General features: G+C 45.6%; 1 protein-coding gene and 1 long non-coding RNA gene across 2 annotated transcripts in view; one reads left to right on the forward strand and one right to left on the reverse strand.

Moving 5' to 3' along the window:
- ZNRF2 (zinc and ring finger 2) overlaps positions 1 to 10,331 on the reverse strand; it is a 72,515-nt gene extending 62,184 nt beyond the window's left edge. Inside the window, exon 1 of the mRNA XM_045827168.1 lies at positions 9,045 to 10,331. Coding sequence (XP_045683124.1) covers positions 9,045 to 9,519 — 475 coding nt within the window. The 5' untranslated portion in view covers positions 9,520 to 10,331. The remainder of the gene's footprint in view (positions 1 to 9,044) is intronic.
- LOC123811157 lies at positions 9,310 to 25,845 on the forward strand. The gene is made up of 4 exons (XR_006784360.1): positions 9,310 to 9,449; positions 20,019 to 20,136; positions 23,387 to 23,608; positions 25,084 to 25,845. It is a non-coding gene; the product is annotated as an uncharacterized LOC123811157 (long non-coding RNA).
- Positions 25,846 to 26,706: the final 861 nt, after the last annotated feature.

Consider the following 26,706-nt stretch of genomic DNA (forward strand, 5'->3'; position numbering starts at 1 on the left):
AGGCAGCGGTGCCTGCACCTGGGGACAACAGGAATCTCTAAAGGCAGAGGGACCTACTGACCACGACGACTAAATGAAAGGGCCGTACGGAGTGTGTGAGACTCTCAACCTCCTTCCGACTCTGCCCCCAGAACCCTGGTATAAAAAAGTATGTCCTCCAGGGGAAAAAAGGGGAAGAGCCATTCTTGAAAATATGACCAGACCAAGAGAAAAGACAGTAATTTAAGATTCCTAAGAAAAGGGCCCACAGAGATGACCCCACTACGTACACGGAGAGCTTCCAATCAGCTTTTTCAGTGCCTTCCTTTGTTCAAAGTACGAGGAACCGGCCAACAATCACCAAACATTCGAAGAAGAAAACCTAACCAATGAATGAAACCGAACAATGAGAAAAGGGAACTGGGAGGAAATTGAGTCAAAAGGGAGAGAAAAAAATTTATGCACGGGTAAGTACATATCATTAAGTCCTAGAAAACACAAAACGAGAGTGTATAAAAAGAACGTAATTTAAAATAAACTAAAAAAGATTACAGAAGCAAACAAATCAACTAAAGGACGTGAAGATAAGAGTTCAGGGGAAAGCCCCCCCCAAAAGAACAAAAAGCAGAGATACTTTAAAAAGAAGGAAACGAAAAAGCGAAGGAGCTCTCCAGGAGTCGACACTGAAATGAGGAGGAAGAAAATGGTAGAGGAAATAATTTAAAACCCAAACGCGCACTGCAATAGATGAACACACCACAAGATACATAATGTAATTTTATAACGCTAGGAATTCACGGCTTTCTAGGGCAGTTAAGTTTTTATGCATGATTTAAATAAACAGTAATTTGGGATCAATAACCTTGTTACCAAACACATTTTGAGGAACAGTGAGTATCTACCAAGTTTTCTGCCACGTGACTAACACAGTGAATGTGCTCTAAAACTGAATTCAGCCCTGGTCGGGTAACTTGGCTGGTGGACCCTCCTGTACATCAAAAGGGTTGCAGGTTCAATGCCCAGTCGGGGCGTGTACAGGAGGCAACTGACTGCTGTCTCTCTCCCTGCCGGCCTGCCCCTCTCTAAAACCAATAAGCACATCACTGAGTGGGGATTTAAAAGAAAAAACTTAATTCAAATATTCAGGGGAGACTCCTAGAAATAGAAGATACAAAAATAATAAAAACTAAAACGAAAACTTTGTGCTATTTTTGCAAAATCTGAGAGAAGGAAAGTGCATGGTCTTCCCGATGAGGGTGAGAATAGGGAGTAGAGTATGAGTCTCAAATGCTATCATTTTTTATAGAGGTTCAAATGTCAGCTAAAAATATACAGGTATAATGTACCTTATGTAAATTACATTTAATCCCCATAATACTACAAAGCAAGTATTCTTTCTGTCCTGATTTCAGAGACGAGAAAACTGAGGCATGAGGTACAGAGAGGTTAAGTAACTCGCGTAGCAAGGCTGCACAGCATGAACGGACGCAACCCAGGAAGCCGGACTGGAAGACCCAAGCAAGCTCTTCCCCGCGCCCAGGCAGTGCAGCCTGCACACACACAGAGCATTCCACCTCCCGTGCTTCAGTGACTGATCTGTGCACAGGCGCAGGACTCCGACTGGGCAGAGCAGAGTCCTCCTGTTGGGGGTGGAGCAAGCGACCTCTCGGAGCGCAGGTGGAGGCCTCTCAGGTCGCAGGTGGCTGGAAGCAGCAGTGCGCCTGCAGGCCGCCAAATCGAAACAGGCCTGTGCCCAACAGGAGGGATAAAACTGGGGAGGACGCAGAAGGGGCCCGAGGGGCCCGGGCAGACCAGGCAGCGGGCAGGGGTGTGGGGCTGCACGCGGGCACAAGGGCCAAATTTTGGCTCCGGGGACCCTGGCTCCCCCACTCGTGAGCTACCCTTGGATCCTTTCTCATCCTGTGAGACGATATACTGCGTGTCCCCTTAAGACTATTTTAAGCTGTGTTTCCATCATTTGTAACTGAAATAGTCTTAACATTCTCTGACCACATGAAATATTTCTAGGTAACACTAGAAATTAAAAAAAGAACAGCAAACTTACCACCTAAAAACATTAAAACCACACCTAAAAGAATAAATGAAAAAATAAATGAAAAGGCTAGGGGGGAAAAAAACAAAATTAACTTTACAAATGAGAAAGAAACTAGGGGATAACAGCAAAGCGAATGAAATAAAAATAATAAAACCAGTAAATTTATTGTTCAAACCAACAGTTGGCTCTTTGAAACAAATTACATTCCAACAAAAATCAGGATATACAAAATGATCACAATATTAAATTCAAATGATGGAATGTACTTATCCTTCTTTGATACACTAGATTCCTTTACTGTTGGAAAAAAAGAACGCCGAACAGGATGATTCTGACAGACATTACCCAAAGTACAGCCACCACAAAGGCAGGGATGTGCACCTTGTTTCTCCCGGCAGGGCTTGGCAAAGCGGTGCTCATTAGACAGGCGCTGAGTGACTTCTGGAATACTGGGAAGCCATCTGAAGTATCACGTTATAAAAAAACAAAGTATGACAGAAGAAACTGGGGAAGGGGAAAAGAGCGTGTTGTCAAAGAATATGTAGCCCACGGGTCCGAGAAGAAATCGAGAGAGATATCTAACTGATGTTAACAACAACAACAACAACAACAAAACTTCAAAATTTGTGGACTTTAGTTAATGCAATTTTGGAGGAAAACCTGTAGCTTTAAAATCTTATATCAGAACATCAAAAATGTATAAAATCAAAAGGATGTACAGGAGGAATGCCCCAAATTTTCCATCTAAAACAAGTGTGTGTGTGTGTGTGTGTGTGAGAGAGAGAGAGAGAGAGAGAGAGAGAGAGAAAGCACACACACAAGGTGGGGTGAGAGCAGGTTTACACTTCACAGTTACGAGTACGTGAACAGTTCGTTCTCGTGTTATTATGTATCAATTATTGCACCGTTTTCCACATGAACAACAGTAAAGCTGCTGTCGCCTCACCCTGCATGGCTGTATCTATAATACACATAAAACAGACATCAACATTTCCCTCTGGTTATTTCCAGTGGTCAGGTTACAAGTGATTTTCAATTACTTATGTGTGTTTTCTGTATTTTAATTTTCTCTAATGAGCACACATTTTTATAATGCACAGTATTCTGAACAATTTTTTTCCCTTGTGCTTCCATTCCAACTGCTGGCCCCCCAATCTGCCTGTCTCTTCAAGTTCCTGCTCCCCAGAATTTCACACTTGCTCCTCCTCAATTTATATCCATCCCTTAGTAACCTTATCCACTTTCTGGCTTCACTGACAATCTACAGACTGACAATTTCTCATTTTTCTGCAATGTCCTAAATTAGAGCTTCGTACTTCCTACTGCTTCAAGGATGCTTCTAGGTGGGAATCTCACAGCCACTCAGTTCAACAGGCCTAGGAGAACTCACTGTCATTTCTACAACTTGTTCTTTCCTTCTTTGCTGTTAATTTTGGCTAACGGCACCACTATGCACCCCAGGTTTGCAATTCTATCAATGCTACTTGAGAAATCGCAACAAATCCAACTTTTCCTCTCCCTCACCAATGCCGAGACTTCAGTGGAAGCATCCACCAACTATACTCTAAAGAAGTCCTGGCTTACCTTCCTGCTGCCACTCTGGCCCCCCAAGGTGCAATGTAACCGTGTTGCACGCAGCGCCCATGGCTGAGCCCTGCACTCCTCAGGAAGCTTTCCATCCACATGAACTACGATCGTAACGGTGCCCTCTGGCCCGGTCATGGCACTTACCCTGCTTTAAAACTCAGGTTAAACACATTAGAACACTATAAAATTCTTCAACAACTGGTCCACACCTATTTTTCTAGCTTTATGTTCTCGTCATTCCTCCTTGCTCCCTATAATCCAGATACACTTAACTTTTTTTAGTACACCCTATCAACATCTGAAGTGTTTGCCGGTGCTGCTTTGAGTCTGTAGTGTCCTCCCTGCATAAAACTTCTAAATGCTTAAAAAGATTAAATGTCACTGTCCTCTGCCAAGTACTCTCTGACTGCCCTAGACAGAGACACCCTGCAAAGCATTGTTAACAGTCCTATTATAGCACTTGCTACAGTGTATACCAGTCTCCACTGAGAGCTGGGCGCAAACAGGAAGAAGCCCCAAGTCTGTACTCCTAACAACCCCGATACTCAGAGACCAGAAGGGGCTGTTTACTAAGTCAACACTTATTGCATACATTATTACTTTTTCAAAGTAAATAAAAACTGAGTTTAAAGTTAGAACAGTTGCACGTTTAGCTGGTCAACCTAAGCCTATAATCCACACGGCAGGCAGACAGACCGAAGTTACCCGCACTGATGCTGCCTGCGGACATTTACACCTTTCCGTCTGGAGTGTGAACAGGACCCGTGACTGGCTGCTAACCACAGGGCTGTACGTGATCACAGGCACATATTTACAGAAGACGGCGGCAGCAGCCCACGCTGCTGGGCTCCCTCCTCTGCTGGCTCTGAAGAAGCAGTGTGTCCCAAGCCTAACCATGAGGAAATGAATTTCACCAACACCGTGCCGGAGGAAGGCTGCTCGCAAGTGGACCCCTGACCCCCCCGAGTCTCCGGGTAACAACCCAGTTACTCGAGTTAAGCTGCTCCCAGACTCCTGACTCACAGCAACTGTGAGATAATAAATACATGCTATTTTAGGAAGGTAATTTTGTAGTCATTTGTTAATAAGCAGCACACAAACCAACATAAATCAGAATCTAAAGTTATTTCTGAACCTTTTGTTCACACAAACAGCATGTTTTCCCCAATTCTAAACAGTTCAATTAGTATAAAACCAACTTAATTCATTAGTTAATACCAGTCAAGTACTTGCAAAATTAAAACATTTAGGAAGTACTTTGCTACATAAAGCAGTTCCTATACTTCTCTTTTAACCCATTTGCTAAGAGTCAACTATACATATACCCTGTATATGAAATAAGTATAACATTAAAGCAATTCTCCTTATAGATACTAGATAAATGATGAATATGAAAAAGCCGGTGACTAATTAATGGTACTGGTAACCAGAAAATCAGTAAGAACCTACTCACTGGTTACCAGGCAAAACAATCAAATTGGAGGGGACGGAGGCCTTGCTGGCGCCACTACCTGTTGGCACAACGGCCGAGCTTCCTGGCTTAGCAGCCAGCACAGCACCCAAAGTCCCGGGCTCAGGCGGCTCTCGGAGCAGATGACGCCCAGGGCAACACAAACCGCTCCAGCCCACTGTCCACCTTGCACAGTCAAGAGAACTCTCAAAACATTCCCCAAGCAGAAACTGCCACGACAGAGCCCACACTTTATTTGTGTGCCTGACAAACATACAACGGAAGGCGTCTCCTACAGTGTCCAAGTCTATGGGCTCACAAGTGAGAAACAACTCCAGAGTTCTTGTTTTGTGGGGGGTAAGAGGAGTTGTGGTTGGAAGTGTCATTTTCTTCTGCCACACCCCACAGAAGTCCTCAACTGAATAAAAGAACACTCAGGAATAGGAAGTAGATCACAATAAATCTACATCTGCCTTGAAAACTAAGAAAAATAAACCTGCCTAGAAATACAGATGCTATTTAACACTCTCAGTTATAAGTGCTAACCCACACTCCTTCGATACAGGGAAGCATGTTTCTTAAGGAACGAGAGGCACCTGAGTGAATTGCCATCAGCCTACTGGAATACTCAGGGGCGCACCACACCCAAACCAACTCTGGCCAATCGGGAGGAGGTCAACAGCAATCCAGTACCACCGGTTAATTGTCTAGATAAATTAATTCACTTTACGTTTTCACTCCCAGACTCATGGAGACTGCCTCAGCCCACACAATTTCTCTAGATGTACACTCCGCTCACGGGTGCACTTTTATAGTCTAACTTACCTCCCCCATCCTTGCTGGATCATTGAAGAGTGGGTCATGACCATCCATATTAATGACTTTTATGAACATTAACAACTTGACAGGGGAGAAAATGCAGACCCAAGTCCAAGAAAATCCTCTGTGAGATACCACTGCACTTTTAAACATTAAACTCTACCCCCCTTAAGACCTGTTTCCAAACAAAAGTGACAGGCAAGGCTTTTGTTTCCTTTAATAGTATTACACTCAGCTGCCTGAAAGTAACAAAAACAAGAAAATCCCACCTCACCTAAGAACTCCTGCATTATTGCAATGGCATTCTGTTACCCAACAACGTGGTTCTGGGAACTTCCTGCAAACTGAAACACCCGGAGCGCGCGCCTCCGTGTGGGTTCTCTCTGGAGAGAGGAGCGCATACAGCCACAGTGCGTGTCCCAGAGAGAGCAAAGCACAGCAGCACGGAAATGTCATTCCGTTTGGGAATTCATTCTGAGAGAACTAGCAACAATTCACCTTGCTAGGCTCCTTCAAAAAAAAAAAAAAAGTGGTACTAGGTTAGGTTTTCCTTTCCTATAAATTACATGACAGCCCATAAGAGGATAATTTTGAATCTTATGAGTACCCTATTTTCTTATTAGGAGATATCAATAAAATCTATTTTTACAAAATTACAGTAATAAATTTCCACTAATTCAGAAATATCCCTTTTCTCTTGATTCAGATGGAGTTACATTTGTACAATTTATAACTGAATAAACACATTAATACTATAATACATACTAAAAATTAAGTCAATGAAGTGTAGGTAAGTCTAATTTCTAAAATAATTAAGAATCATCATCTGGGTCCCTAAATCTCAAGTGGTGAGAAGCATACTTCTGTAAAGTTTCCCTAAGAAAGCATTCACTGAAGTGCACGCCACTAGAAAGATGTGTTTTTACACGTGTTTTCTATCTTCCTGTCTCAACGAGGATTTCAGGTACAGGCACTTTGATCTACGCCCACTGTGTAACAGAACAGGTAACTTCTCTGATCCTCTTCCAGCCTTTCTCACCTGGGGTCCCTCATCTGAACCACTGAACACAGATCACTCCAATTTTCCAAGACTCCTTCTAAACTGGAGAAGACACAGGAGAACACGTGAACTGCACACAACAGATGCCTCGGGCCACCAGGGCCCAGGGCTCTGCAGAGCTCCGGTTGAGAAACACTGCGCCAAGTTAGTTCCTCACGGTCACTGTCCTGCTGCTCGGCCCCAGCACCCCAACCCCGAAAGGACTAAAGAACCTAGTGCACAAATCCAGGAACCCGGGTAAAAGAAGAGATGAGTGCTCTCCCTCCCTAACTTGCAGCAACCAGGTCCTTTCCATTTGCTGTTTACTGCGAATTAACAGCATGGGTGTCAACTATGTTTGTCCTCTGTTCTGAATGGAACTGTATTTATTTTAAGAAAACAAACTCATAGAGATATTGTTACAGAATAGCAACTCTTTACGAAAAGAATAAAGACAGTCAGATATACTAAGGATGTAAGAACTATTACTTTGACAAGCCTTTGTCTATTTCCCTTTCTTTAGCAAGCTTTCAAACACACTATCTTTTGATGACCATAACTGCTAAACGTAAATTTTTATTCCAAAAAGTATTTTTTAAAAACCAGCTTATCTTGTATTATTACACCGATTTCCCATTCTCAAGAAACTGTCTTTTGTTATTCCTCAATGTGGTGACTACAGCACCTGTAACTGTGTTAATTATAATCAATTCACAGGAAGGTAAACACTAGGAAAAAACTCTTTTTCTCAAAAACCAAGGATTTTTTTAATGGCCCAGTTTTAAGAAACGTTAATTTTATTTACATAGCAAAATGACTTTATAAAAAGTAATTAAGAATTGTTCTATAGTGAATGTGCAAGCAGTATTACAAAGATGGAAAAAACCTAGACATTCCCATTTTTAATTTATGCTAACATGAAGGTTGATAGTACAGAACATCAACACAGAAAAACTGCATTATTGAACATCCCACTTTACCAACTTCCTCAAATTTCTCACGTCTATAAACACTGAGTAAAGGGGGGCACAGAAATGGAGGGGATGTTGTGTGCTGTTTACCTGTGCTCAACTGTGAATGTATATCAAGATACATATGCAATGATATGAAAATGTTTATCTTCAGTCAGTATCTCTAACCACATTTAACTTCTATTTTTCCCCCATGAACTTGGAAGAGAGGGCGTCTTGATTCATCTACTGTAACTGTTTTTTGAGGGTAGAGATCACTATAAAACATAACTAAAGAGGTCAAATTCATTTTCCTCAAATCGAGTGCACCCTTCCTCCTGTTTCTACATAAAAGCACATCACTTTGCTACCAAAAATTTCCATTCCTCACAAGTGACTTTTCCTGAACGCAAGTCGACACTGCTTTCTAAATGCTCCTAGGCTTTCAATTGCACCTTGTAGGAGGAGTTGTGACAATTACTAGTTCGTCTCCTTAAACTGTTTTCAATGTTTCAAACGCTGTCCAAATTAAGCAGGACTCATATTAACCATTATCTAAGGTAGCAGTTTACTGGGGTTAAAAATACACTTTCCATTAACGCATTCATCCGATTAAGTGTGCGTAGTAGGTGGGACTATTTGCACAGACTTACCAATTAGTTATACATTAACAATCAGTCCAAAGGAGATCACTCCCTCCGTTTTCAGACACTCATTGTTTGAGACCCTCCGACTTGTGGCCTTTAAACACTGCTCACCACTCATTCGAGTCCCAAGATAGAACTCCATTTAGCAACGGGTCTCCTGACTTCCTGATACTAAAAGCCACAAAGCACCAGGGCTGCTGCGTCAGTTTGTTTTAAAATAATATTTGCTCTTCTCATCTCGCGGGGAAAACAAGGGCTTTCTGTCCTGGGGAGACGCTCAGAGATAAGGGTGCACACGTTTAAGAAAAACAAACACTAGGTTCTGGCCGCAGCGGCGTCCCGGGGGTTAAGTGGCGATTTTCCTCCCGGGAGGGGTGACTGAGCCGGGCAGCGCGGCCAAGCCCCGGCGCTCAGACTGAAGGAGAAAAGGAGAAGGGTAAAAATAAATGCAGCTGCGGCCCACGTGCCGCCCGTGGGAGCCAGGGAGCTAGGAAGCCAGGGAGGGAGGGGGCCGTACCTCCAAACAAGTGCGGCGAGAGGTGAGCTGGTAAGGAGCCGATCACCAGGCGAGGCCCGCCCGGGCCCCCTCCGGCCGGCCGGTCCCTGCCGCCGCCGCCGCCGCCGCCGCCACTGCCGTCCTCCGGGCTGCTGTGCACCGAGTCCTGCGAGCCGTACTGGCCGCTGCTGCTATTGGGGATGCTGAAAGAGGACTGCGCGGCCCGGGCCCCCGACGCCACGGTCCCCACGGCGCCGCCGAGGGAGCGGCTGCGAGGGGCGGCCGAGGCCGCCGCGGCTCCGCCCGAGGAACTAGGCTGGTGCGCCCCGGGCACCTGAGCAGGAAACCTTCCGGCGGCCGCGGCCCGTGCCCCGCCGCCGCCGCCGCCGCCCGCGGTCCCATTGGCCCCTCCGCTGCTGCTGGAAGGTAAATCCGAGCCCGAGTACGCGCGGGTGCGGCCGTTAGCAGCGGCCGGGCCGCTCTGCTTGGCGCCCATGTCCGACCTGCCCCGGGCCGGGCCCACGCGCGGCGCCCGGAGGGCGGGAGAGAGCGCGGGAGCTAGAGGGCAGGGCCGAGGCGCCGCGGCCGGCCCAGGGGGAAACCCGTACGTCCAGGGCCGCCGCCCGGCGCCCCGAGGGGCGGTCGACACCCGGCGCGCTCTTCTTCTGGGGTCGAGGGGCGCGAGAGACGCGGAGAGGCGGTAGGAAGGAGGTCCGGGCTCCGGCGGGCGCCCCTCACTGGCTCCGGCGGGAGGGGCGGCTCAGGTGGCCGTGCGGCAGCCGCTGGTTTCGGTTCTGCGGCGCCGCGACGGGCTGCTGCCGCTCTCTGCCGCCACCGCCGCGCTCTGCGCCCCGGGCCTCGGCACCGCCTCCTCCCGGGCGGCCGCTGCTACCGCCGCCATCCTCCTGCTCCCACGGCGGCTCGCGAGTGAGTGGGAGGTGCCCGCCCAGACTCCGCCGGGGCCACCTTCCCTCCTCCCCCAGCCACCCAGCTGTTATTAACGGAGAAAAAGGAAAAACGAGTGGCACGTGAGGGGAGGACGAAGAAGGGGAGGGAGGAGGTGCGCGCGCTTCCCGGCAACCGCCGGCGCTCTGCCCCCGCGAAGGAGGGGCGGGGGGCAGACTGGACCGCGAAGGTGGGGGTGGTCCAGTAGGAGAGGAGGTTGCTGGGCCCTGGCACCGGAAGGCCGAGGGGCAGCGGTGCTCCAGGGTGAGCCCGGGCCCTGGTGTTTGGGTCGCGCGCGGTGACCCCGCCCCCGTCTCCTCGTGCGACCCAGCGGATTGGCTCCTGCCGGCGTGGCCCCACCTCCCCCAGCCGTGGCTTTCCCGCCCCGGTCCCGTCTTTTCTAGGTACCGCCGTTTGGTAGGTGCAACCTCCCGCGGACTCGGTGATAGACAGGTGGCTGGTCCCGCCCTCCCCCAGGGTGCTCTCCCTCCTCCATCGCGGGGCCCACGCCGATTGGATGGACTTACCCCCACCAGGCACCAACCAAAAGGCGGCCCCTCCTCCTGCACGTGGCCAGCGGACGCAGGGTGTCCCCTTCACATTTTCCTGGCTGGAAAAGGCTGTGTCCTGTATCCCGAACCTATCAGTTTTGGTGTGAGTTAAATTTCTTGCTAGTGTTATTAAATGAGTGTGTCTTTTATATGAAACAGAAACTCATCGATGCTGATAATAAAAGAACAGTGAAAACAAAAGAATCAGGAATGCAACAGAAGCCAACTTGATCTGAATTAGCCCTATCGCATCCAGACACTCCAACCCTGGAGGAAGAGCAGAGTGGGAAGCCCTAAAGACAATCCAGCCTAATCTTCAGTTGCGGGGCACAAACTGGTGCAGAGAAAGCGGACCCAGTGTAGGAGACCTGGGTTGTAGGTCTGGGACCAGAACTAAGTAATTGTAGTGGGCAAAATTATTTTACCTTTTTTGACTTTAGTTTCCTTCCTGGGACGTTTGTATTAAATTTCTAGGGTGTGTGCAGGTTTAAAATCTGATAATTTCTCTAAGATGGACTGTATTAAATAAATTATCAGCCTATTCCTGTGACTTAGTATTTTGGTAGCAGAGCATGGTCTGGTCTGTATGTCCAGTGGCCAGCCTGCTGGGACCCCCACATTTTGAAAACGCCTAAGTGTGCTGTATGTAAAAAATAATAGCAGCTGGTGTTTTTTGTACAAACTACAGAAACAAATACTTTGTCTTCATTTCATATGTCTAATGTCATTTATGTAATGATTTTCATCACTCTATGAAGTATGAGAATCAAGCTTTTAAACAGAAACGAAGAATATGGGATGAGGGTCTGTCCAGAAAAAGTCCAGCCATTGTGAATATAACGACAACAATTTGGGAGACATTGATGTAACCTGGCAGCCAAGGAGACTGGACTGGAATGCATATGCGTGAATAATGAGAACTTGACTGTACTAGTCAGTGGGAGGGTAGAAGCTATTGAGTGTACTGTGTGGCCAGCAAATTCAAAATGAAGTAGAGCAATGAATCTGCATCGAATTGTGCATTAAGCTTTAACATTCCTCTGCAGAAATTATTCAGATGATTCAGAAGGCCTCAGCTATGGGCAACTGGTGATTGGCAGCTTCACCAACAACATTTCTGCTCATGTGTCATGTCTAGTGCAGAGTTTTGGGTGAAACATCAGGTCACCCAGGTGACTCAGCCCCCCTACAGCCCAGATTTGGTGCCCTGTGACTTTTGGCTTTTCCTAAAACTAAAATCACCTTTGAAAGGAAAGAGATTTCAGACCATCAGTGAGATTCAGGCAAATGCGATGGGGCAGCTGATGGCGCCTGGGAGAACTGTGTGAGGTCCCAAGATGCCTACTTTGAAAGGGACTGAGATGTCATTGTCCTATGTACAGTATTTCTTGTATCTTCAATAAATGTCTCTGTTTTTCATATTACATGACTGGAGACCTTCTGGACAGACCTCATTGTATAGATGTACAGGGGTGGGAAATAATGCAATAATTAATAAATAATATAAGAATAAACTTTGTGTTTTGCCTACTTATAACTGCAAATGTACTTTGGTCCATCCCTGTGTATACATCATGTGTATGTGGGGATATAATATATATATATGAGATATACCAGTGAAATATATATAGGTATATATTTATAGATGTGTGTATATACGTATATGTATATGTGTATACATATATATGTATACATATATATAGACACACACACATATATGTGAGAATGGAAAGACAAAGCAATTGATACAAGTCTAAAATTCTTGCATCCTGTGTATAAGCTTACTGAAACCAACAGTTACTTGGTAAGCAGAGAATGGTTTGAAAGACCATAATGGTTACCAGCATAACAAGTTCCAATTAAAGAAGGTATTTAGTGATTTGATTTGATTTGCCTTGTATTGAATGAGTGTAAAACTCTGGTCCAGCAGGAAAGTTTTACCAATACCCTAAGAACCTACTGCTAATAGAGAAAATTACAAAGAGATTTTTTTAAAAAAAAGGAGTAAAAGACTTTTGCAAGTCCCTGGGGAGCTAATAACTGGTTAGTAAGTTGAAGAGTTTCATACTCATCTTTACACATGCATTTTAAAAGTTTAGATAACTATCGCTCTGGCCAAGTGGCTCAGCTGGTTGGAGCATCATCCCATACACCAAAATGTGGGTTTGATCCCTGATCAGGGCACACATGGGAGGCAACCAGTCAACGTTTTTCTTTCTCCCTCTTTCTCTCCCCTTCTCTCTCAAATCAATAAACAGCCCCGGCTGGTGTGGTTCAGTGGATTCAGTGCCTGCCTGAGAACCAAAGTGTCGCTGGTTGAATTCCCACTAAGGGCTCATGCCTGGGTTGCAGGCCAGATCCCCAGTTGGGGGCACGCAGGAGGCAACCACACATTGATGCTTCTCTCCCTCTCTTTCTCCCTTCCCTTCTCTCTAAAAATGAATAAAATATTTTTTAAAAAATAAAATCAATAAACATATCCTTGGGTAAGGATTAAAAATTTTTTAAAGATTTTATTTATTTATTTTTAGAGAGGGAAGGGAGGGAGAAAGAGAGAAACATCAATGTGCGGTTGTTGGGGGCCGTGGTCCTGCAACCCAGGCATGTGCCCTGACTGGGAATTGAACCTGCGACACTTTGGTTCGCAGCCTGAGCTCAATCCACTGACCTACGCCAGCCAGGGTGCAAATTTTTTTTTTAAAGTTTAGATAACTCGAATATGGAACAAATCCCATTTGGTAGTTAAAACTATTCAATGAAAAGATTTAAAAATAAAACCCACTGACTCTTAGTTGTATTCAGATTTGTATTATGCTTCATCACATCCAAAGTTGGTTGTATTTTTAATTCATTTTAACCCTGATGGTAATTATACCTTTAAAGCCCTCCACAAGTATTCCTAACTAGTAAAAACAAAACAAAACAAAAAGTCTCCTAGTGCCAGGTTTCACGTGTGCACACCATTCACAATAGTTGGAATTTTACATTTGTTTGATTTATATCTGTTCCTAACAAGACTGTAAATTTCACGAGGGCACAGAAAGCATTCTTTTGCTTGGCACGCAATAGCCTATAGGTAAGTATTTGTTGCAGAAATGAGTGTCGTCGAGAAGACCATTTACAGGCCGAGTGTTAGACATAGAGGATAAAAGTTGTATTTGTAACGATCATTCGTTCAACTCACAAATACGTGTTTTGTGTTACTCAGTGCCATATCAGGGCACACTAAGCTACACAGAAGAAACAAACCCGCAAACCTCAGGGCCGTGGTGCGATGAAAGCACCGCGCGAGACCCCCTGGCACACTCTCTCACCTCTCTCTAAACGGTTCCCCACCTGAGGGGCAATCCTGGGTGTCCCTTCTCCAAGTGACTCGGACCCAGGCTGTGGTCTAGTGGCTAAGCAGGCCCCTCCACCTCTCAGGGTCCTTCACTAGATCCTGTGCACCTAAGAAAAAAGGCAGTTCTTGAAAGGAGATTTGGCCAAGCCTGAAACGGTTTGCAACCCTCCTACCCACTATCCATGTTAGGAGAAATCAGTCACACGGTCTAACCTAACTGCGAAGGGGTCAGGAAATGTGGTTTTATGAACGCATCCGGGAAGAAAAGGAAATAATTTTGGCAAGCACATAGCAAACATGCCTTTGTCACACACAGGAACTGTTGTCTGACTGTCAAATACCTAAGCTAAATATTAACTCTTAGTAATAAAAATTGATAGATGAAAAATTTGTACTGAGAGCATACCATCAAAATGTAATAAAAAAAACAAACTCTGATTTGTCTGTGTGTGTGTGTGTGTGTGTGTGTGTGTGTGTTTGTGGACCAGCTAAATTCTCTATGCTTTACATTGTATTTCTAGAAACACCATCTAGCACAACTCTTACTTCAGACGCTCGGATCAGTGACCCTCAAAATAGGGCCCCCACATCAGCAGTGTCTGCATTGCCAAAGAACTTGTCAGAAAGGCAGGTTTCCAGCCCCACCCCACGCCCCAATCAACCGTGCTCGAACAAGCCCTCTAAGAGCTTCTGACGCACGCTAATGTTTGAGAACCGCTGAGCTAGGCAATCACTGATTCGTTTCAAAATGGAATACCATGTTAAGACATTTTGAGTAAATGCCCTCTTCATGTAGAAGTCCCTGTCACCCCACTCCCAACCCATGGTCACAGACGGGCCTCAGTATTCTCACTCTGTGCTGTGTTAACCTTTCCTTTACAGCACTGATCATGTGATTATGTGGTTATTATTGATCTTGCTCGTCACTAAGCAATCTGGGCCATGGTGGGCCTCGCATCTGAGCTCCCCAGCATCCACCACCACGCCTGGCGCCTGTGAGGGTATAAAAAATGATCTGTGAGTGAAGGAACATTTCTACTTAAATAACTGTTTCTTGAAGGTCAGACTTGACCTCACTTTGTCCTTGTCCCCCTTCATATCTCCTCAGTGGTAGATGCCCCTTCCATTTCCACTCTGGGAGGGCCCTTTGGGGTTTTTCCCCCACGAGGATTCTGCAGTTATAAAACTTCAGCCTGCAGAGTTCTTTCCTTGGCCCTCTTCCATCTCTGCTCCATCTCTCTCCAAACAGGAGTCCACATTAAGCTGTCAGTATGTTTTACAGTCAACCAAACCGTTCTGACTTCATTTCAAATATGGAGCTTCTGTATTGTAGCACTCCAGTTCTTTAATAATTAAAGGGCTGCCTCTCCCGAATCAGTGCACACGGGTGTACACACATGTGCAGCACAGACATGGATTTGATGAGGTCCTGCCTGTGCCTTGTGGGCTGCGCTGCCTCTGGCATTCCATCTCACTTTCGTGAAATACTGGCCCCTGCCTACTGTATTGGCTTCTTGCTGTTTAACTGTTTAAATTGGTGCTGTGCAAACTTGGGTGCACAAGAAGAATCATGTGGAGGCCTCGTTAAAACAAACTGCTGGGCCCCACCCTCAATGGTCCTCATTCCATAGATCAGCACTGGGCCTGGAGACTTTGCCTCCTAACGAGCAGCCCAAGGATGCTGATGCCGCGAGATCTCGGGCCACACCTGAAGAAGCGCTGGTCTAAATGACACTTTCCTGCACGTAGTCGGAGCTGTTGTTTCAATAGCTCAGTCACTCTTTAAGAAACCAGAGCCCCGGCTCTTTAAAATTCCTAGTATTTGAAGCATTTTCGTATGCTCTATTTGGCTTCCTCCTTACATGGTTCAATGATGATATTCTGGCCAACGACTTTTAGGGTTCAGATTTAGATTGTATTGTTAAAGCTCTTTGTGTTGACAAACTTGGTGGCCAGAAACCCACACTGAAACAGATAAGCTAGTTGTGGGCTTATCGATAAAAATACCTGACTGGTCATTTTGCTATTGTCTGGTTTGAATTTCAGCCGGGGTGAGTCTTCTCCTTTCAGCAGTTACTCTTTTTTCGTGCTTCTCTCTCCTCTCTTGACCACTCTTTTAAAGCTGTGCTGGATCAGACCCTGGATGTGTAGGATGACAGATTCGCCAGGGCAGAGACCTCTCGCGCCCGCCCTTTCAGCTGGCCCCGGGCTCTCCTGCAGCCTGAAGCAGCCCCGTCCCCTGCACTGAAGTCTCTGCATCCCACTTCGCCTCTGCAAGATGGTCATGGCTTTGCATTTCATTTACAGTTCAGTGTTATACCCTGCCCCGTCTCTTTCCCACACTCTAAGTCTATGTGTATAATAATCTATCCTTAAATAGGCCTCTTTCCTACTATTATATTTCTTTCATCTTTTAAAGAAAGAAGTGGACCATCTAAAGATTAAAGTTTATCTTAATGCAGCCCACAGAAAATGCTGGTTAGGATTTTCGTAGTAATGAGAAGCTTGTCTCTTAAAGTCTAACACTAAAGTTAGTGTAGAGGAATGCTTAGGAATCACATCGTTGGCTAATTTTTCAGAGAACATCAATAGTTTATTTAATGTATGTAACAGACTTTTGTTCTTCGGTCATGAGTAAGCCAAACCCGTCCTTCCCTTTATGCTCATTGATTCGTTAATCAGCCGCGCCCGTCTCCCACAGGATGGAGCCAATCATGGCAGAATTGTGCGCACACCCCACAGAGCGGGGGAGCTCAGGCCAGGGGGAGGGCCGGGCTCTGTCTAGCACTGGCTGCAGGATTTAGGGCAAGCCACTCACCCTGGCCAGACCCGTTTCCTCTGTAAAATGCAGATGATCTTCAGGCCAGTCCCACGGCGCAGAGGAGTCTCAAAAGTGCCAGCCTCTCTCTGAAAATACTTTGAAATGTGTTAACAGATACACAGATTTTCATCTCAATGTTGTTATCCCTAGCAGGTTGTAGTCGTTTGCATGTTACCTCTGGCAGTTTGTGAATTGTGCACGTTAATATATACTGGTACTCACTGGAACTGATTTTATCACATCATGTAATTTTGATATATTACTCACACTTAAGGATTTATTGTTAATAATTATTTAGCAGTGATTTGCTAATAAATATGTACATCCTTAATCTTGATGATAATATGACATGATGACAAACCAACATGTTTCTACCATAGGATATATATATGTATATATACATATATTTGAAATTTAATTGTCATTAAGAGACCAAGGACTTGCTATTTGAAGTCTGTAATACTTAAAGCTTTTAAAAATGTTCTCTTGATTAAAAAGGGTAGTTAAGGAAACCTGAAGAACACTGAAGAGAGAAATTGAGGAAGATTCAAATAAATGGAAGCATATACCGTGTTCATGGATTAGAAGAATTAGCATCATTAAAATGTCCATGCTACCCAAAACAATCTATAAATACAACACATTAAATTCCTATTAAAATACCAAAGGCATAGTTCACAGATCTAGAACAAATACTCCAAAAATTTGTATGGAACCAAAAAAGACCACGAATAGTCTCAGCAATCCTGAGAAAAAAGGACAAAGTTGGAGGGATCACAATACCTGATATCAAACTATACTACAAGGCCACTGTAATCAAAACAGGCTGGTACTGGCATAAGAACAGACACATAGCTCAATGGACAGCCCAGAATAAAGAGCCCAGAAATAAACCCAAGTCTCTATGGTCAATTAATATTTGACAAAGGGGGCATGAGCAAACAGTGGGGTAAAAATGGCCTCTTCAATAAATAGTGTTGGGAGAACTGGACTGGTACCTGCAAAAAAATGAAACTAGACCACCAACTAACACCATACACCAGAATAAACTAAAAATGGAAAAAGGTCTTAAATATAAGTCATGATACCATAAAAATCCTAGTGGAAAACATAGGCAGGAGAATTTCAGATATCCCACGTAACAGTATTTTTGCTGATATATCTCCTAGGGCAAGGGAAGTAAAGAAAAAAATAAACAAATGGGACTGCACCAAATTAAAAAGCTTCTGCACAGCTAAAGAAACCATCATCAAAACGAAAAGGGAACTCACTGTGTGGGAGAACATATTTGCCAATGATACATTGGGCAAGGGTTCAATCTCCAAAATTTGTAAAGAACTCATAAAACTCAACACCAGGAAGACATCAACCCAATTAAAAAATGGACAAAGGACTTGAACAGACACACTTCTCCAATGGGGCCACACAGAGGGCCCATAAACATATGAAAAAAATGCTCAGCATTTCTAACCACCAGAGAAATGCAAATTAAACCACCGTGAGATATCATCTCACAGCTGTCAGAAGGGCGATCATTAATAAATTAACAAACAACAAGTTCTGGCGAGGTTGTGGAGAAAAGGGGACCTTCACGCACTGGTGTGGGAATGCAAACTAGTGCAGCCACTGTGGAAAACAGTATGGAATTTCCTCAAAAAGTTAAAATGGAACTGCCTTTTGACGCAGCAATCCCACTGCTGGGATTATACCCTAAGAACCCTGAAACACCAATGCAAAAGAACTTATGCATCCCTACCTATGTTCATAGCAGCACTATTTACAATAGCCAAGTGTTGGAAACAGCCCAAGTGGCCCTCAGGAGATGAGTGGATTAAAAAACTGTGGTGCATACCACACAGCAGAAAGAAAAAAGGAATTTCTACCTTTTGCGACAGCGTGGATGAAACTGGAGACTATTATGCTAAGTGAAATAAGCCAGTCAACAAAAAACAAATCCTATATGACCTCGCATATGACTGGAATCTAATGAACAAAATAAACTAAGGCGAAAAATAGAATCAGAGACATGGGAACATGGAGCAGACTGACAGCTGCAGGAGGGGAGGAGGTAATGGTGAAAGGAAGGGAAGGGACGAAAGAACACAGAACACGTATGAATGACCCTCGGACACGGACGACACTGGGATGGACTGCGGGAGCAGGGGGTGGGCTGGGTAGACGAGAGCAAACGAGAAAAAGTTGGGATAACTGTAATGGGATAAGCAATAAAAAACAAAAAATAACATTATAGAACCCTTAAAAATAAATGGTAGTTAAATTACACTTTCACTAAATTACACTTTGGTGACCTGAATAGGATTCAATGTGTAACAAAAGTATTTTATGGTAACTGGTGACCAGGTCCCTAAGCTGTGTCACTCTGGAATCCTTTTCCTTTCTGAAAACAGTTTAACACACTATGTCAGCACCTGCTGATAAAAAAAAAAACAACTTAATTCTGGCTTATCAGAGAGATATGGAGTATTAATAAGAGCTTAAGTATTTATATTATGCTCTATTCTCAATCCACTTTGACTTGCAAACAATGTTTTGAAAAAATAATCTTTAAAAACCCTTGTTTTAAACCCTTAATACACACACAAAAAAAACCCCCACAACCCATGATGCTTTTCCCTGATTATGAAGAAATCTCTTGGATTCCGTGCATAGCAGAATAAAGGAATCCTGGATATTTATTAGGGTCATACTGTTGAAGAGACACAAAATTTAGTGGAAAGGTGTGTCATGGGGTCAATACTGAGGGGATTTTCCCAGCATACAGAACTGAATAGCTTGGAGGAAAAAAATCACTTCCTGCTACATGGTATTGGGTTGGCCAAAATTTTCTTTCTTTTTTTTTTCCATAAGATGGTTCTAGTAGCACTTTGTTGCCTTGAACTTCATTTGAAACAATTTTGTTAAATGGTATTGTGACAGCTGTCATATCAGCGAGCATTTTTTAAAAAACATATCGAAATTGGTGAATTTTTGCAGTCATTTTAATACTGAAGATGGAAGAAAATATGCAACATTTTTGGTGTATGAGGCTTTACCATTTCAGGAAAGGCTAAAACACACAAAAAGATCTGTGCCGTGTGTGGAGAAGGCGCTGTGACTGATTGAATGTGTCAAAAGTGGTTTGTGAAGTTTCGTGCTGGAGATTTCTTGCTGGAAGACGCTCCATAGTCAGGTAGACCAGCTGAAGCCAACAACAATCAAATCGAGACTTGAACGGAGAACAATAATGTTATACCACGTGGGAGATAGCTGACATACTCAAAATATCCAAATCAATAAAGTTTTTGGTGAAAATGAAAAATGTATCTTGTATTTTGCAGAAAAAAACTAAATGGACTTTTTGGCCAGCCCGATGCATGTGGTCGCATAAGCACTCCCCTCCCTGCTTCCTGTCACTCATTTAAGTCACTGTGGCGACGACGCATGAACGATGAAAAGGTACGGTAAGACGTTTTCCCTGCCCACCGCCTCCCCCAAATCTAAGGAAAAGCCCCAATTGAAGTAAGCCCCTTACGTTAAGCCTAGATTGCAAATGTCTCCCAAGTACAGGAACTCTGTTCCCTGTTTTGTCTTTAACTCTGTAACGTGTCTGCTTCCAGAGGCCCGAGACAATCGCACATTCAGGAACTGCTGTGGAACTCTCGGGGCAGCGGTGACAATACAGGTCCTGAGCTACTGCTGACTTCCCGGGCTGTCATTACCACACTCGGTCTGTGTTTCAAAAGGGCTGTTTTCGTCACTTCTCAGCCAGGACCGTTCCGCTCCTTAGGGAGCCAGTTCCCTTCTCTTTTAGTTGCTGCTGCTCAGTAGGTGCCCCCAGGTGAGGCCAGGTTGGGAATGGTTAGCCCCGAGCCGCAGGACTACCCTTCCCTGGCACCAAGAGAGTGTTGAGCCATAAGAGCTACTGCTCGACTTGCTCCACCCTCTGTTTCCCAGAATTTAGCTGGGTGCTGGCTGCATTCTAGGCATGTGGGTCTAAACCCGGTAGGTTCCATAACACAGCCCTGAACTGGGTCATCCCCAATGCGCGGAAACATCAGGACACCTTGGGACCCACACTGGAGATGTTCTGTCCTCCCTTAAAGAACAAGTGACTGAGCATTTTGTCATGTGCCAGGCCCTGTGCTTAGCTCTGGGAATACTAAGTTAAACCAAACTGGGCCCCTGCCTTCAAAAACCTTCTTGCTGGTAGTCAAGGGACACAGACATAAAGAATGAGATGACTCCAGTGCAGCATGGTAAAGAAGGCAGCAGCCGGGTGCAAGGATGGGGGCAGGGGGCAGGAGGAAGACACATTCCCAGAAGTGACACTGAGCTGCATGCTGAGAAAGTTGGCCTAAGCAGCCACAGGCATTCCAGGCTGAGGGCACATGAAGCAAGAGAGAGCTCTGAGCGTTCGCAGAGCTGCGGGCAGTTCATTGCAGCTGGAATGGAGGGTGGGAGACGCTGAGGTGAGCAGATAGCCTGGAAAAGTAGGTCGAGGCACAGTCCAACTGGCTCGGCGTGCTGGGCTACGAGGCTGGAATCAATCCAGAAGGCAGAAGGGAACCACTTTCATAAACAGGAAGTTGAGAAGGATCACAGGCAGGATTTTGGGAAATGTATTGATTGGGGGGGAGGAAAGCACAGTGAAGTAGAAGAATGGGGGGGCTGATGGAGGGCAGATTCAAAAGCTGTTAAGGCAGTCGCCTCCACAGGTCTCGAAGACCAATCGGATGTTGCCATTGGCTGAGAAGAAACACTCAAAGGGTAACAGGAAAGCTTTCCAGTACTGGTAGCACTGGGTAGGAAAGATCAAGTTTGAGAAGTGGGGAGATGAATCCAGCTTCACAAAGCAGAACGAAACCAGCTGTTAGGCGTGGCAGGGCACAGGCCAAGTTCTGTTGGCTTTAGGCATCCAATGCAGCGCTGAATTAACATGCAGGTATCAACAGGTCACCCTAGCCAGGTTCCGCAGAGCACTGGATTTCATTTTGCACCACGCTTCTCGGTGCTGGAACCGGGACTCCTGCTCTGCATGTGCATCTGTTGGTGCTGTTCCTGGGACAGACACCCTGAAAATGGGGAGGCACTGGGTGGGCAGAGTTAGTGCTGTCAGTCCCTGGAGGGCAACCAAATGCCCCTGCTGGGTGGGGCACATTTCTTTTCCTCCATTGTTAGCATTCCACATGCAAAGGAAATCTGGGCCTTGTTATCTTCCAGCACGGTCCACTGTCTAAACAACATCTTCCTACTATACCGAACTGGCTTATTAAAAAGGTCACTACCTCAAAAATTGCATCAGACATTATTTTTAAAATAATGACTGTGATAGGCAGAAATACGCCCACCCAAAGATGGCCACACCCTGGAATGTGTGATTAAGCCACCTTACCAGGCAAGAGGCACTTTGCAGATATAAATTAAGCATCTTGAGATAAGGTGGTGGTTCTAGATTATCTCAGTGGGCCCAATGAACAATAATTACAAATCCCCTTATCGGGAAAGAGTGAGGAGGAGAGTCGGAGGCAGAGTGGCACCTGGGACAGAGTCTATGAGCTACTGTCGGCTTTGGAGACAGAAGGAGCCACGAGGCAAGGAATGCCGGTGGCTTCTAGAAGCTACAAAGGCAAGGAAACGGACGCTTCTTGACAGCCCCTGCGAGGAGCACAGCCCTGCTGACGTCTTTATTTTAGCCCGGTGAGGCCCATTTCTGACCTCCGACCTCTGGACCTGTGAGATAATCAGTTTGTATTGTTGTAAGCACCTAAATTGATGGCAATTAGTCCCAGCTGCAATAGGAAACTAATACGCTGACTGTTCTTTAGGATTTCAAAAGCCCCCTGGTTACAAGCTGCCTCAAAATCAAAACTAGTAAACATGGCCACAAAACCCTCCCGTGGCTGACCGCACATACTATTTTCCTTGGCTTCTGGCCCACCCTGAAGCCCGGAGCACAGGACACCGTGGGTTCCTGAAGGTGGACATTACAGGTAGCTGAGGTGGCGTTCTGCTTTTAAAAACCCTAAGTGCCAGCAGGGCCTTCCCATCACCTGCCCAAACAGAGCGCTGTGGGCCGCCTCCCCAGTGCCAGCACTGAGGCTATTAGAAAGTCGCAGGATTGAAAGGGGAAGCCTTTGGTTCAGGGTTTCCATGTTCCGAGAGAACTCTGGAGAGTCAGAATCTGTAAGCACAGGATCTATTTGGTGAAATTACGGTTCTGAAAATAGCCGTGTGTTTGCCAGGACCTGCAGAAGGACCTGCAGAAGGACCCAGGTGAGGGTGTCCTCCTCAGAGAGAAGGCAGCTGCTGGGAAAGTCCACACTGACACCTAGTGATACAAAACCGCACTGCCAAAGGCTCGGACCGAAGCGGTTCACTTCGCTGGGCTCCTCCTTTGTGATGGACGGGCCTCCCCTTTCCCTCCCCCCGCCTTGCCCCCTTCTGCTGTCCGGGCCAAGAGGGCTGAAGGCTCAGTGCAGACCAGGTGACTTCAGCTGCCCCAGCGCAGCCTTGGAGGTCACGCTTCTTTATGCTTGTGTGCACCGGTGCAAAGTTTAACCATCTAAGCCTCTTGCCTCCTAATTTTTTAAAATGATGATTTCTGCACATTTTAAAGCTAAAGATGGTACTTCTAAAAGCCCTTTTATGCTCCTGGTGGCCAGATACTTGAGTGCCAAATGAGTTTAAGAGCATTTCTATTTTCTAGGTTCACAGGACAATCACTGCGGCTGTGAGGTCCTGAGCAAGGAACACCCCCCACCAGGGACAGGCCAGGTGCCGCAGGTCCTGGCCCTTCTGTGCCCCTCGAGCTCTCCCTGCCTCCTGTTCTCCCCAACTATGATGCCTGAAGCACAGGGGAGATGGCAAAGAATGCCCTTCCATTGTTCCCCTTTCCCCCAACGCACGTGGTGAAAATAAGTCAACGGAGGTGAGATTTTTATTTCCTTCCTGAATGGGGACAGAATTAGAAGCAAGACAGGATTTCAGAGGCTGCTGCAGCGCCCAGGTGAAAAATGACGAGGGGTCGCAGAGCCGTGTGCGTGCACTTAAGGCCACTAAGCTGTGCACTTAACAATTCTTAAAATGGTAAATTCTATGTTATATATGTTATACCACAATTAAACCAATGAGAGGCGACCCGCAGGAGTAGCAGTAGGACTGGGAGAGGATTCCAGCCTTATCAAACGACTGGATGCAGACACATTTTAATATTCATTTGGGCAAAACGTGCGGAGTAAGAGCCAGTGAACAAATACAAAACTCTCCAGAAACACTCGTACAACCTTCTTATTGAAACAAGCGGATCTAAACGTCGTGAAATACCCAGATTTTCCCACGAAGTGTGGTTTTCTCCATACACTTAGGACATTTTCTTCCATGACACGTAAATATCAGGCTTCAAGGAAATCACACAGACGGATGGGAAAGCAAAACATGCTGAACTAAAAGCACCCGGATTTTGTAAAGAAAGGGGACTCATGCCCCGCTGTGAGGCATGCCTTACTCAGTTCTGACTGTCAGAAGCACAAGAGAGGCAAAAACATGGCCGGAACTCGGCTGCCTCTGTGCGCTGAGCACAAGAGAAAAGGAGAAGTAGGAACGGGCGTCAGACGTAACATGTACAAACAGCAGATTCATAGGTTTTGGTGATGATGGATTGTTGTTTTTTAGAATTTGTAATTCGTTGAAATAGTGATTCATTGAATTCCCAGGGAGAAATGAAAAGAACTCTGCAATTTCTTCAGTGAAACGTAGCATTTCAATTAAGTGTTCAGACGTACATCCATATGGCTTCTCCAGTGTATCTTTTAACAGATGGCTTACTAATAATAAGTTTGTGCTGTTCCTTCATCTCCCCACCAACCAAGGATTGGGGAAGGAAGGGAAATACATTGTCAAGACCAAGATTAATGAGGAGTATGACAGCAGCAATTAGAATTTCATTTTAATACAGCAGGATTTTTTTTTTTTTCTACTGAGTTAAAGTTATTTGATAATGGCTCAGGAGTTCCAATAACAAAAGAGTTTCTTCTGGTGTCCACAAAGAACTTCAAACGTACACCTTAAAAAAATTTTTAAGCCCCACCAAGCAGAAAATTTACCTAGCTCAGTGCACAGGGCCTTTGGAGAGACAAGAGTTTTGGGAGCCAGGCCGTCTCCTCTAGGATTTCCGTCAACTCGGCCACCACCCAGGGGAAACCCATGTCTGTCATTGTACCCTCAGTTCACAATCCTGCAGCGAGAGTGACCCACGGCCACACTCGAAACGGCAATGGCTTGATGATTCGAATAACAGAAGCTGTCTTGTTTTTCCTGTTTGGTGCAATCAAGCTAATGGCTTTTGTATGATTTTCCAAACTGCTTAATGAATATTTTATGATTTAAAATAATTATCTTTCTTAGCAGGCAACATTATAAAGAATCCAGACTTCCTCGTGTGAAGAGTGGAGAGCCTCAAGACGAAGTTTCTATCTGCCGGGACCGTAATTCCAGGCGCCGGTCTGCCGACCCACGGCAGTCAGTGCGGAGGTGTTCCCAGTGACATCAGAAAAGTGAGGACGAGGCAGTCATAGCTTTCTGATCCGTGAAAACCTAAATGTCTGTTAATAGCATGATGGTTCCTCAAAAAATTAAGCCCAAAACTACCATGGCATCCAGCAACCCCACCTCTGATACGGACCCAAGAGAATCGAAAGCAGGGACTCAAACAGACATGCGCACACCCATGTTCCCAGCAGCGTTATTCACACGGTCAAAAGGTGGAAGCCACCTGCGTCCGTGAACAGGTGAGTGGGTAAACAGGACGTGGCCTGTGCATACACTGGAATGTTATCCAGACTCAAAAAGGAAGGAGATTCTGACATACTAAAACATGGGTGAATCTTGAAGACAGTAGGCTAAGTGAAATAAGCCAGCCACAAAAAGACAAACACCGTCCGCGGTTCTACTTACGGAGGGACCTAGAGAAGTCAAATTCGTACAGACAGGAAGCAGGGTGGTGGGGGCCAGGCGCCGGGGGCAGTGGGAACCGGCGAGTAGTTGTTAATGGGGACCGAGTTTCAGCTGTGCGGGGTGGGAGGCGGTCTAGAGATTGATTGCACAGCGGTAGAATGCAATGAACGCTGAAAACCTTAAAAATGGTTAAGATAATTTTATGTGATGTGTATTTACCAGAATTAAAAATTTCTTTACAATTTCTTAAAGCTAAATGTATTCCATTTATAAGACTTCCCTTCAGTTCAAGGTTATGTCCTTTCTGCTCTTTTGATAGATTTGGGGAGATTTGTTTTTCTGTTTATTTGGAGTTCTTTGGTTTTGTCATTTCAGACAATGAAAGATTCGCACTCTGCTATTGAACCCTGAGCTCATTTTGAATTTTTCTTGGCCTCCAGAACCTACCAGAGGGGAACTGCAGCTCCAGAGATCAGTGGTCCCCTCCTTTGATTTCCCTGCCTGGAGTGGTAGGAGACACCCCCAGAAACCAGAGCAATAGGGCTTATTGTCAGCTGGAATTTTGGCCCTAATAGGGGGAGGGTGCATATCAGAATGGCTGGGAATCTAGACACAGGTGTAAACGTTTCTACAAGGGACCTCTCCCCGCCTCCCAGGTGGCATTGACCCCGTCCCCAAACTTAGCTAAACTGAGAATCCCTGCCTCGTAGTACCGATACAGCCAACATATTTCAGCGGGGCCAGAAGGGACCTGGCCACCTCATCAAGTCGCCCTGCTGCCTTCTGTACAAGGCTGTGCCTTCGCCTCCTAGCAAGTGGGCGGGGCTTCCAGGGGAGGCACGTCCTTCTGAAACACCCAACAACCAATACCGCAGGAAGGCTTCCTTTATTTCTGACACCAGCCCTTCACCCCGGAATTTGAACACATTTTTCTTTCCTCTCCAGGACAAGTCCTTTAGTTATTCTGGGCTATTGTTTCCTCAGGGGAAGAAATTGAAGGAATTAAGTCAGGACTTCCACAGCGTGGCTTGTGGTCCATCAGTGGGTCAGTAAAGCGTGGCCAGCATTTTTTTT

The sequence above is a fragment of the Phyllostomus hastatus genome, unplaced genomic scaffold (genome assembly GCF_019186645.2).
Source record: "Phyllostomus hastatus isolate PE091 unplaced genomic scaffold, TTU_PhHast_1.1 phas_scaffold_78, whole genome shotgun sequence".
In the NCBI taxonomy this organism is placed as follows: Eukaryota; Metazoa; Chordata; class Mammalia; order Chiroptera; family Phyllostomidae; genus Phyllostomus; species Phyllostomus hastatus.